At 53.2% G+C, this 12,657-nt stretch overlaps 1 protein-coding gene across 1 annotated transcript in view; it reads right to left on the reverse strand.

Moving 5' to 3' along the window:
• The window catches only part of LOC124525467 (ATP-binding cassette sub-family A member 17-like), a 76,781-nt gene extending 66,524 nt beyond the window's left edge, over positions 1-10,257 (reverse strand). The window contains exons 1-7 of the mRNA XM_047097846.1: positions 10,047-10,257; positions 9,833-9,918; positions 9,183-9,441; positions 4,484-4,611; positions 3,267-3,429; positions 1,623-1,882; positions 844-960 (exon numbers count right to left, since the gene is read on the reverse strand). Of these exons, the coding sequence (XP_046953802.1) occupies positions 844-960; positions 1,623-1,882; positions 3,267-3,429; positions 4,484-4,611; positions 9,183-9,441; positions 9,833-9,918; positions 10,047-10,257 (1,224 nt within the window). The remainder of the gene's footprint in view (positions 1-843; positions 961-1,622; positions 1,883-3,266; positions 3,430-4,483; positions 4,612-9,182; positions 9,442-9,832; positions 9,919-10,046) is intronic.
• Positions 10,258-12,657: the final 2,400 nt, after the last annotated feature.

The raw sequence follows: 12,657 nt of genomic DNA on the forward strand, positions 1-12,657 counted from the left end.
AATGCAGAAATTGTTTTAAAACCACAAGATTAGTCTAAATTAAACAACATATCTTGATTTTTTTTTAAGGCATAACTTTGATCCAGCGTCCATTACCTTTTATAAATTACGCTCTGTACGTGTATCTTTTTTAAAGAGAGCATACGTCTGAATTCGATTTTTGATCCAATGTGAATCTCTTTTGCTTTCATAAGAAACTTTATCCCATTTGTCATTGTCGCTCTTATAATAACTATAGTATTTCTTTTGACACCTCACGTCTCCTCTTTTTAATGCTTTCTGGCCGTTTTCTTTGTTTTATGTATTTTGCCATGTGGTCTGGGTTTTCTTGCCTACCTTTATCCAAAGTGCCCCAATTTGGGTAATTTAGAAGCTAAATCTTCATTTATCCACATGGTGGATTATAATTTAGCCATCAGATGCAAGTTAGCAAATTGGAACACCAGATCTCGATGGCAGCACGGAGGAAAATTTAACACGGTAGGATGGGCCTAAGAGGACGTTCTCCATCTTTTACAACAACTGTTTTCAACTATTTGCGGAGTTGTAATGTTTTTAAGTTTATAAAATACTTTAATTAGGAGACGAATCCCACTTCCCTGACGAAATTAACCACACCCGCGTCCAGTACTTGCAGCCCCAGGAACGGAAGGCCGTCAAGGCTCTCCCGGATGGTGCAGCTTCAGTGCCCGATGCCCGCAAAGTTTCCGCAAATACCACCTGAGGTTGCCCCAAGTGCGCGTCCCTGGCTGTGCTCTCATCTTCTGTCGAGTCTCAGCCCCACCGCCCGCTCCGCAGCCACCTTCCTTCCGCTTAGCGTGTGCGGAGGGACCGGACACGCACCTGTGTGCAGAAGAGGACGGTCATGAAAGAAACGGCGAGGAGGGCCGAGACGAAGGACACGATGAACCAGGCAGCCCAGTGTTGCCAGTTGTCCACTCCCATCATGCACATGTACTCCTAGAGAAAGCAGAGGAGCCCGGCGTCCCACCACTGCCAGCGCCACGCACCCACCGCGGCCTCGCAGGTGGCCTCGCTCAGACGGTGCTGAGTGCACGAGACGGAGCAAACCGTGCATGGTCGGTGAGGCCACGCAAGGTCTGGGGAGCCTCCGGCAGGCGATTTCTATATACAGTCATAAGAAGCAATCGAAGGAGAAGAAAATTAAAGTGAGGAGGCAGAGGGTCTCTACCGAGAGCAAAAGGTGAGGAGACAGGTAACGGGAGAGCGCAGGCAGGCAGAGAGACTCTCGGGGCAGCCTGTGTTGGGTTGGGCTCCCGGCTGCAGCCACGAGAGAGCGACTCATCCTGGGCGGACAGCCTCTCCTGTGCGCTCATCAGGGGTCGGTCCGCAGGCATCTTCTGAACAGCTGCCGTGGGCGAGTCCAAAAGCAAGGACTCACGTGGTCACAGCAGACGGCATCGCCTACGTTGTAAGCAGGTCAAATGACGAACCACCGTCCGACATCCGCCGTCCATCCCTCAGGGGGAGGTCCCTCTAACACCCATGCAGCCTCGTCCCTGCCGCGGCCTCATCCCCACCCGGGTCATTTTTCATGGGTGCTTGTACACGTCCCCGCCCCGGGAGAGGCTCGCACCCCACGCCGGGGAGGGGGGGGTTACCTTCAGTTTTTTCTCCTTCTCCAGGGCAATGGAATTGATGATGATGAGCTCGATGCAGATGAAGCTGAGCATGAGCAGAAGAGGGAACTCGTTCTGAAGGGTCACCAGGAGCCTGTCCTGGATGTGGGCTCCGTGGGGGAACCTCTTCACAAGCACACTCAGGCCCTCAAACATCTCGGTCGTCCCGTTGTGGGCGTGGTAGTGCATGATGGCCTTGTCCAGCGCATGCTGGATGGCCAGGAAGCCTTCGTTGCTGTATCCTGCGTGAGAGGACAGCGGACACCCGAGCATAAGAGACTCGGAAGACTGGAGGTGCAGAACACCCGCTGAGTGAGGCGGGTCGTGGCTAACGATTCCTGGAGACGATCGGGTGGGAGCGGGCCAGGCTCCCTGGAGTCCACGTGCCGCCACGGGGAAGAAGGAGCAGCGTCCCCAGGGGCCCCCTGTGGCTGTGATGGTGTCTTTTATCAGAAAACAGGGCAAAGGCATCCTTAGCCCACAAAACAAGGGGTGTCCATTGCCACGCTCTTGCACGGTGGGGCCGCATCCTCTCCCCTAAGTGCTCGGGCTTCAGGGAGAGGGTGCTTGCTCTGCACTTCCGGTCACCAGGACACACGAAATGGTTAAATGCAAAGGACTTGGGAGACACGCGCCCCCTCACCTACTGGGACCTCTGTCTGAGCTGTCACTGCTGTGGTCCGAGGGTTATGGTCGTTGACTTTTGCTGCCAAGCCTCAAAGCCAAACTTTACCACCGGCAACGTTTATTTTCATACAGTGTAGTCGGTGGGCGAAGGTCAGCTTTTGGGAAAAATAGGTCGGAGGGCAGAGATCCCCGGTGTGGGGATCTCGTAAGAGTTAAAGGCCCCACCTCCCAGCAGGGGTTACCGGCCCTCCACATGGGCAGAGCCAGCGTGGGGTACCCAGCAGTAAAGGGGAGGTGACCACGGTCTCCCGATGGCCTTGACCTACACAGACCCCTGGATCTGTCAGCACGAAAAAGGGAGGAACAAATTGCTGATAATAAAATTCCGGGAACCATCACGGAGCCTTCACGGCATATTGGAGCGTTTCCACTGCAGAACCGTTGGCATCCTTTCTAGAATCGCATGGAATGATAAGCCCTCGGGTTTACATTCCCACTCGCTGGGCTTGCGGGCCCAAAGTTCACGACAGTTGCGTGGCCATCCTCCGGGGAGGTGCACGCTGTCTGCTCGGTTTCCTGAGAGCTGTCCGCTCCCTACCAGGGAGGTCTCCCCGAACCCCGCACAAAGAGGGAGACCCCAGGTCTACAGTGACGTGGAGGCCAGGCCTCCGAGCTGCCCCACGGCTTCTCCCCTGGCCTGCAGAGAGCTGAAGACCGTCAGGTATATAAGCAAACGTGAGTACGTGCGGAGACAAAAAGAAGGGACGCGCCCTCCTTGTTCCCGTAAAATGCCCCCCCTCCTCCCTCAAACAGCTCAGTGTCACAGCCTTACTGCTCTTTAACTTCCTCTAGAATGAAAGCGTTTTACTCAGTGATACGTTTCTAAACGTTACTCCTTCAGCCTCTTTTGAGCTGCTAGCTTAGCAAGGGTTCAGACGGCAGTGACAGCGCGAGAGGCACGTGCGTGTGGGCGAGACCTAATCGTTGGGGCTTCCTCACCAGGGAGTCCGCCGTCCGAATGCCCTAAGGCCCGGGGCTCTTGGCTTGGGTTGGGAGGGTAGAGGAAGGATGTGCCCCAGCTGTCCACATAATCTTGTTTGGATGTCAGCTGCGCGATTAAGGAGTTCCTCTGCGTGTAGCTGAAGCGCAGGCGGTACTTAACCTGCAGGGGATAAAGAGAGGACGACCTGGGTCACGGGGTCCCCACGCTCAGCCAGGACTCGTGTCTGCCGCCAGCTGTGATTGGAGGGAAGGCCGATCCCTCCCTCCCCTGCGAGGAGCACTCAGCGGTCTGCCCAGGAGAGCCCCCTTCAGGAAGGTGGTTCCGAGCGCGGACACTGGAGCGGGGCCACCAGGACCCAAACCCCAGACCTCTCACCGAATGGCGGTGGCGGTTCAGGCGGGTGACTTGACCTTCTTGCCTCGGTTTTCTCATCCGTACAACGCGGATGAGGTTAACAGCACTTGCCCCAGAGGCACTGTAGGATCAAGTCAGATGGTCCCTGGGCTGTGCCTGGCAATTGTTAGTGCTCGAAAAGCGTCGCTGGTTGTTTATCAACGTGTCTGTCTCCAGCTGCCAACACCCCCATGCAAGTTCTAGCCATTAATCATCAGGCGGCACAGGACGACACCAAAGCTACACACGAGTGGCTTCCCCGCCCCCGATGGGAGCCACTGCCTTGTCCTCAGACAGACAGACCTACCACATGGAGCCCATGTGATTAGTGTGGTGGTCTGATGACAGCCACAACCAGTCCTTCTGGAAAGTGCCTCCGTCCCCGGCTCCGTTCTGGGCACAAACTCCTTTGATGCCCGCAACAGCTGAGTTAGGAACTGCTAGTACTCCCGCTACACCGGTAGGGAAACTGAGGCCCGGAAATGTCGGCGCCCCACCCACGGCTAGAGAGCCAGTGGTTGCCAAGCCGGAATCCAGTCTGCCATCCAGCAGCTGGAATTCGTGGTCCCCTTCTCTCAGCCCGAGGTCTCCCTGGGCAGGCCTCTCTTGCGAGGAACCCGAACACTGGGAGGTGCCCCGGGGCCAGGTTGGAGGCAGTGAAACCGGGAGCATTTTCTCACCTCCTCCGGAAGAAAGGCAGCCAGGTGGCAAAGCAGACACAGGGAGACAGGGGGCAGCCCAGGTGGCGAGACTCCCTAATGGGCCCACGCGCGAGCCTGGGAGGCATGGTGAGGCCGTTCCGGGACCGGATGGCCCTTACCTTCAGCGGCAGGGGTTGCTTGCTGTCATTGAAGGTGTGATCGAAGACAATTCCAGCCAACACGAAGAAGGCTTTGGGATCCTGGAGTATGTAATTGTCAAACAAAGGCACTGAAGAATGGCCTAGGACTGTGGAGAGAAAAGTCCCGTGAGCAAGCAGGCTGCCCCCCCATCCCCGCCTCCCTGAGCTGGTGCCGGAGGGGCCGCAAGACCCCCCCACACACACCTTCCTCCATCATTCTGCGAACACATGAGCACATTCGATGGCCGGGAGCCACGCGAGGCGGTGACAACGGTCTGAATGCCCGCCATCTCTCGTCCCAGGCCCTCCAGCTGGGCGGCGCTGAGGGCCACAGGAGGTGGAACTCGCCCTTGGCCATGTTGATGGGAAGCCGTCCGTAGCTCGTCTGCGTGGCTATGGCAACCGAAACGGGAGACAGAATCACAGACGAACGTAGCTGTTCTGATGAGAAAAATAATTGCTCCGGTCCCCGGCCCTCGCGTGTGGCGAGGCTGTCATCCGGGATCCTCCTCAAAAGTAATTCTTGCTCAGAATGTGGAAGGCATCACCGCATCATTCCGCCTCCCCGCCGCCAGCCGGGTGTCTTCTCTGAGAGCTCATTGGCTTCTGCGCCTTTATCTCCGCGCAGGAGAAGTCACTAGCGCACGTCCACGGTTGTCGCTTTCTGCTGTCCTCTTAGGAAGTGGTGAGACTGCGCGCCTCGCAGACACAGCCGCTCTTGCGGGAACCTTTTGTGAACTGCTCTGTCCCCTCCCCTCTGTGTGTCCGTTGCTTCCTTTTAGAAACCCTCGTGGGTGGGCGGGACGCGGTCGCTCTCGCTTCCCCTTTTCTTCATCCTGTTGCTGGACATTGTCATGCGCCTCCCAGACCTTGTCTCCCAGCCATCACACGCGTCCACTCGGTCGTTTCCCTGGGGGCGATTTCACTGATCTAAATTTCCAAGTCCGCTTCCTGTTCCTTTGACCACATCTCCGTGCCATGGGAGTCCAGTTTTGTTTTGGCGTGGCAGCATTCCCTCAAACGTCTCTGAGAATATGGAGTTTTTTCAAATGAACCGACTCATGATAAAAATCTCCAATGATGCTGGAGGTTATGTGGCATGTCGAAAGGCTCCTCGATGAGACTGAACTTCAACTTTTCATCAGAACAAAACCCATTCTTGGCGGGGGGGGGGGGGCAGGGGGAGGGAACCAAAATGAATCACTTGGTCCACAAGATTTGAGACTGAATCCAGTCTCCAACTGTGTGATAGAGATGGAAATCCTTTCTCTTCCTGGTTCAGCATTGCTCCCGCTCCCCCGATGTCCTCAACCCCTTCAGTGGTAGTGGGGGGGGGAGGTCACTACTTTTAGCTGCAGCTGAGTTTTACGTTATTTTATTTTCATTTCTAGTTCTGTTCAGTCCTCTTCTTTTTTCAGATCGGCTGGGTAAGTCTGCATCGTGACATATCTGGGGAATAGGATTATGAGTGAATCTTCCTATTTTCCTCTATATAGTTTGTTTCCTTAGCCATATTCATGTTTCTTTTTAAACACACACATGTACATAAACATTTGGCTAAATTGAGGAAAATAGCATACATACAGGAAGGTGTACAAAACACAAACGTTCGTTCTAATGAGCGGTTATAAAGTTCACAGCGAAGTCATTACCTCTTGGGTCAAGAAACAAAATTTGTACCCTAGATTTGTTTGTTTGTTTAGATAGTTTCTTACTATCAGTTTGGTTCTTCATTGCTTTCAAGAACATAGTTTTAATATTTGTCCAGCGTATGTTTTTCAACAGGCCAACATAACCCAGTCTGCCCTGTTAGCAGAAACAAATAGCAGAAATTTCCGGGAAACATCCCAGTGTTTCCTTGGCTCTGGCTGAGTTAGGTGTCATCCCTGGACAAGTCACGGTAGCAAGGGGACCACGAAGTGCAGAGTGGTGTAGCCACGGGAGTCATCCTGCGCCCAAGGAGGAGGCACCAAGGGCTGACGGCAGGAGAGGGGTCCAGCCCCCCAGGGAAAGAACATGCTGTGAGAATCATCCAAAGGGAAAACACGTCTGTCACGGTTTGGAGAGCTCCTCAAACCACTGCCCTTCCTTCCAGGGTGTAGGATTTACTTAGGGGAATGGCCCCAAAGAGCAAAATCTAATTTTTATTTCTTATCCTATTATGTGATTTGAAAATGTCATTGCAAACAATTCTGGTGTTCATCGTTCTTATTCTTTTATTGAAATTTTAAGGTTTATTTTTTGTGTTTCTCTTTTTTTAACGTTTAAATTCCAGAAAAATACATTCTAAACTTCTAGCAAAGAATTCTGCGAAGTGGCATTTGGGGTGAGAACTTGTTGCATCCACACGACTCCTGAAACAGAATGCTACAGGCACCAGTGACAGTCACAACAAAGTTTATTACAATGAGCGGCAAGGCCGACCGATCGGGACCAACACTCTTGACAAGAGTGCGGTCCCGAACAGCCGGGGTACAGAGTTTTTATAACCGATCGCGTCGTTTTAGCATCACCTGGGAACAGAACAAAGAAACAGGTTCCAGATGAGTTAGAAACAGTCGTCTAATGAGGTGTTTACTTTAGACTTTCTGCCTCTAAGTTGCGACCAGTGGATCTCCTTGACCCTGCCTCTGACGCTCTTTTCTTTGAACTTTTGTTTCCTTAATTGGTGAAGCCTAATTTACAAGGGTATGAGGCGTAGTTTACCAGAGCAAAGCAAGGGTGTTATCTCTTAACCTTCAGTGTCAACACAAAGCTGTTATTTTTCAAGCTAAGCATTAGCCCTACACTACAATTTAACCCTTACAAACTTGACTTTTCACTCTAAACCTTATATTATTTCACGTGCAGTTATGTAATAAGGAGAGAGGGAGGAGCGGAAGGCAGACGGCCGTCTGCCCCGGGGACGCAGAGCGCGCAGAGAGAAGCGTGGCGGCGGAAGCGGCCGGAGGCGGAAGCAGTGGCAGGTCCCGGAAGCGCGGGACTCAGCCCCCGAGACTCCCGCAGGCGGAGGCCTGAAGTGTCCCTGGCATAGCACGCACGCGCAGAAGGAAGCCTGGAAGGAAAGCCCTGGAACCGGCGACGCCAAGGACAGAGTATAAACAGCGATGAGGTAAGAAGTGAGTCGGAGGTAGTGAAACAGAATTAACGCCTCGAGACACCCCATACGAGGAGGGAGACGTTGCCCGAGGTAGGATCTTAAGGGAAGACAGAAGAGAAATGCTTTCTTCTCCGTGGAGGCGACCGAAGGGTCCCAGGGAGTGAGGTGGGGATCCAGGCCGGATGCAAAGGCCGACTGTTTAGGGAGCCGGAGGGCTGCTCACGGACAGGAGCCCAAGGCCCCAGGTTCATCTCCGTCTCCCTGCGAGACCCGGAGAACAGCCAGAGGAAGAGACAGATCGCGCCAGACAACTTCTCTTCAAACCCCTGCCACGCGGGCGGCCTCGCGCACATGGAGGAAAACCCAAGACTTGGGGGAGGCGTGCGAGTCTCCTGCAGACACTCCAGCCTCGCTCAGACCACTCCCCACCCCCCCCACCCCCGCTTCCTTCAGCCTCGTCCACGGCGGCCACACCCCACCCCCAGCCCCGCCGCGGCCCCCACCTGCCCTCCCCCCCCCCCCAGTCCCGAGGCCGCCATCCTACTTCGCAAGCCGTGTCCTTCACCTGCACCGCCGTATCATCTCCAGCCTCCCAAGAGGAGCTTTCTCTGTTGTGTTTTGTTTCCAATCTCGTACTAGTAGAATTAGAATGGTATTTTAGGTTGCCAGGCAAGCGCAAAGCCCCAAAACAGCGGCCCCCACGCGTGTTGCCACTGAGGGCCTTTAAAAGAATTGTCTGCGTTGAGTGGCACTCAGAGCTGGGAGAGGAGAGCCCTTCCTTTTCACTCGGTACCTTATGTATTATTAGAACACCTTTACAAAAGCATATATTACAATTATGGCAATTTTGGAACATGACTCCACATCTTGTGGATTCCGCGTTTTGAAAAACTGCATCTACCTAACTCCATTAACGAACACATTTATTCATTCAGTAAATATGTATTGAGCAGCGAGTGTATGCCAGGCATGAAGGAGGCCCAGTGATGAAGAAAACGGACAGGGCCCTCTGCCCTCAGGGAGGTGGAGCCCGGCAGGCTTGTCAACCGCAGACTTGACACAGAAAGCCCAAAGTGGCGGTGTGATGAACCGTGAAGCAGAGATCTCTGACCGTAGCCAAAGGGGCGCAGAGAGAGACGAAGGCACAGCTGAGAAATCTAAATAAAGCCCGCTGGCAGCTTGCCCAGTGCCCCTGAAAGGAGCCTGGAGGCAGGGGTAGGGCCAGACCCTGGACTACTGGTGCAGTGGAAGCCACCAGAGGGGCAGAAGCACAAGGCTGGCCAGACCTTTCGGACCTTTGAGAGACCTTCTTGGCTGCATGCAGAGACTGGCTTAGAATGATTAAAATGAGAAGAGAGACGGACGACTAATTTAGAATCTCCCAAGTCGCCAGAACGTGGTTGCGGCAATCAGAGACCTCGTGGGCGGCTTTCCCCCAGCTGTCACCTCCACAGACTTTTTAGGATTTGGAGACCCCAGATATGGAATCACGACTATACGCACCCTCAGGAAACAGCCTCAAACTCTATAAAATTGCCCTCCCTCCCTCCCTGTCCTTACCCCATCTTTATGTCTCACCTTCAAACTCAACGTCAAAGGATTTCCCCACCGCTTCAGTGATAGCCTTCAACGTTTCGCTTTTGGAAGAGACATACACTAGTTGGTATCTGGTGTGAGTAGGAAAATAGAGGAAGTCTGGCAGTAAACTGACATTGATGGCCAGGTAGTTGACAGGAGGTATTTTCTTGGGCAAACTGTTTAAACGCAGGTACATGACGATCATGGAGAAGAGTAGCGGCATTAGGATTTCAAGCACTGTTACCAGAGTCTTCCGCTTCTAGAACAGAAAGGAAAGCAGCATGAGAACGCGAGTGTTAAGTCACCACACGGCAACGTTTCTTCCATTTAAGAAGCCCTTTCATTCTCCCCCACCCCCAGCCTCCCTGCACAACCCACAAAAAAGAAAAAAATAGAGAATGAACTAAATGGCTTCTCTTTCTGGACTTTTCCATGACATCAGCGGCGAGAAACCAGTAATGATGATGCAACCTTCAGTGATGACGGTTTGCGGAATTCCAGTGGGAACCTGGCTTATTTGTAGGAACGGGCCCCGTTTCAAGTACAGTTGTTGATTTTTTCTTTAATCAGTTATTAGATGCCAGCGTGACATAAACATTCAGTCCCCCCACCCCGGACATGCCCACGGCTCCAAGGACCACCTTACACACCTTCAAGATGAAATTCTTCCAAAGAAGAAGTTTTAAATTCCTGACCATTGTCACTTTCCCACCGGAAGGGGAGGGATCAGCACCAGCTGGGAAGCAAACGGGGCAACTGTCAGGCATCACACACACGTGCCCTCCTGTCCTTGAGGAGCTGTCTGCTCTCGGACTTTCAGAGCATCGTTTCTTCTTTTTTGCGGGCTCCCCCTCCTCTGCCCACCTCTGAACATCCCAGTGGGGCTCGGCTGACACTCCCCCGTGGGCAATCTCACTTGGTCTTTGATGTTGAAATGCACGGACACACTGATGATTTCCACATTCCTGTCTACAGCCTGCACCTGCCGGGTCTCCTGCCCCAACCCCTCCCGTCCGAGCAGGAGCCCAGCTTCGTGAGGACAAGGTTGTGCGAAGGTCTCCCTGTCTCCTCTCATCTCCCGTTTTCCCCTGCCCCGCCGCGGGCCTGGCTGTGATCCAGAAGGGACAGAAGTGGCTTCTGCTCACAGCCCACGCACCTGCTGTTCGTCCGCCCGGGGCACGCCTCCCTCATGCGTCACTAAACTACTGAACGTGCTGTTTATTTATTTCTTGTTTGATCTGATTTCCCTCTGGAATGCGTGCTCCATGAAAGCAGGGATTTTTTTTTGGGGGGGGGGGTGGGAGGGGCTGTTTTTTGTTGTTTCACTACGGAGCCCCCAGACTCCAGAGCAGGGCCAGCGCGTGCTCACCACTCAGTAAACACGGGCCCGAGAATAAAGGCGTCAGAGGGCACACGGCTTATGTGAGGACATGGCTGTGACAGAGATGCTTGTGGAGAAGGGACGCTCTGCGGTGGCAGCACGAGCCTCCCCTTCTGCTCTCTGCTTCTCGCTATGTCACGTGCTTTAGCTTTTAGCTGCTGCCACCTCACGATCTTCATTTCCAGAAAAATGTTTTTCCGCTAGTGAAAGAACGGATGTGTTTTCCTCTGGTGAAAGCGTCTCTGACGTTGCCGATTAGAAACGAAGACACCGCGTTGTGAGCTCACTAAACGTCACTGGAGGTGAGCTTTAAAATGGCAGGTGGTGTGATTGAATTTCACCTCCATAGTAGAAAAAAAAACAAAACCAAAAACAAAAACAAACGAGCGCAAGACAGGTTTAGAGTAGTCCGCCGCGGCTGCAGCCCATCTGGTCTGGCCAGCAACCCCAACCACCGGCATTAATTTCCTGCCCACGGCTCTGCCGCCTCCTGGGACTGGCTGGACTCGTCTCTAGGTCTTGTTATGGCCCGAATTGTGTCCCCTGCTGCCCCATTTGCTGTGTCTAAGTCCTAATCCCAGGATCTCAGACGGTGACAGTTTTTAGAGGCAGGGGCTTGACCGAGGCGACCAAGGTAAAATGAAGCTGTCAGGGTGGCCTGTGTCCTCACAGAGGAGATGTGGACACACAGAGGCGGGGGGGGGGGGGTGGTGCGCGGGCACAGAGGATGCACGAGGGGTGGACAGCCCAGGAGAGGGAAGGAAGTGGCAGGAGGGAGCAACCTTGCCACCGCCTGGATCTTGGACATCTGACTTCTCGAACTGTGGACAAATACATTTCTCTTGTCTCGGGCACCCGGCGTGTGGTGTTTTGTGAGTGCAGCCGGACTGGATGAAAACAGCTCTGCGCCATGGTCCGCTCCCAGCTGGATGCATGTTGCTCTAATGGCAAGAAGCCAAGCCAAGCCGCGCAAACGCATTCAAAGCATCTTGTCACACTCCCTTGTGAACCACCCCGCCGGCCAGAGTGCATCACACGGCTGAGCCCAAGATCAATACAACAGGGAAGGAAACCATCTGCTCTGATGGGGGGGCACTGCTGACTCACCTGGTGAGGGGCATGGGTGTAAACTTTAATATGGGGGGAGAAAGAAGAATGGGGAAGAGCCACGTACCAAAACACCGAACTTATAGGGCTTCAGAGCTGGTGTCGGAATTTGCCAGCCTGAACAGCCACGCCATGTAGACGAGGAGGTGTTTTTGGCTCATTACTGGTCCAGCACAGATTCAAAGAAAAAACACCCAGAGACCATGAGAATGCATGGTTTTCTCCAACCACAGCTGCTGTTCAGTGGAATGGGACAGGAAAATAATTAGAGTAGATGGAGGTTTTCATACTGAGCACCTTTTCAAATTTGTGATAATACAGGTAGACTGGGGCACCTGGGTGGCTCAGTCGGTTAAGCGTCCGACTTCAGCTCAGGTCGTGATCTCGCGGTCCGTGAGTTCGAGCCCCGCATCGGGCTCTGTGCTGACAGCTCAGAGCCTGGAGCCTGTTTCAGATTCTGTGTCTCCCTCTCTCTGACCCTCCCTCATTTATGCTCTGTCTCTCTCTGTCTCAAAAATAAAAAAAATAAACGTTAAAAAAAATTAAAAAAAAATACAGGTAGACTGTTCCTTTTATTTTTTTATTTAAAAAGTTGTTTTAATGTTTATTTTGGCGGGGCACAGTGCAAGTGGGGGAGGGGCAGAGAGAGAGAATCCCAGACAGGCTCCGTGCTGTCCGCACAGAGCCCGACGTGGGCCTTGAACTCACAAAACCATGAGATCACGAACTGAGCTGAGATCAAGAGTTGGACGCTTAACTGACTGAGCAACCCAGGCACCCCTAGACTGTTCCTGTTAAAAGAAAGTTTACTTCGGTGCTATTGATTTACGACAAGTAGCAACTATGCACGGAAGGCACTGTATCTGGGCACGATGCCACCATCAAAAGATGAGTCAGTAATGGGGGCACCCAGCTGGCTCAGTCCGTGGAGCATGTGACTCTTGGTCTCAGGGTCTTGAGTTCAAACCCCATGTTGGATGTACAGAT

This window comes from Lynx rufus, unplaced genomic scaffold, assembly GCF_022079265.1.
Source record: "Lynx rufus isolate CCGP_SWC_20201006 ecotype Redwood Valley unplaced genomic scaffold, mLynRuf1.p SCAF_43, whole genome shotgun sequence".
In the NCBI taxonomy this organism is placed as follows: domain Eukaryota; kingdom Metazoa; phylum Chordata; class Mammalia; order Carnivora; family Felidae; genus Lynx; species Lynx rufus.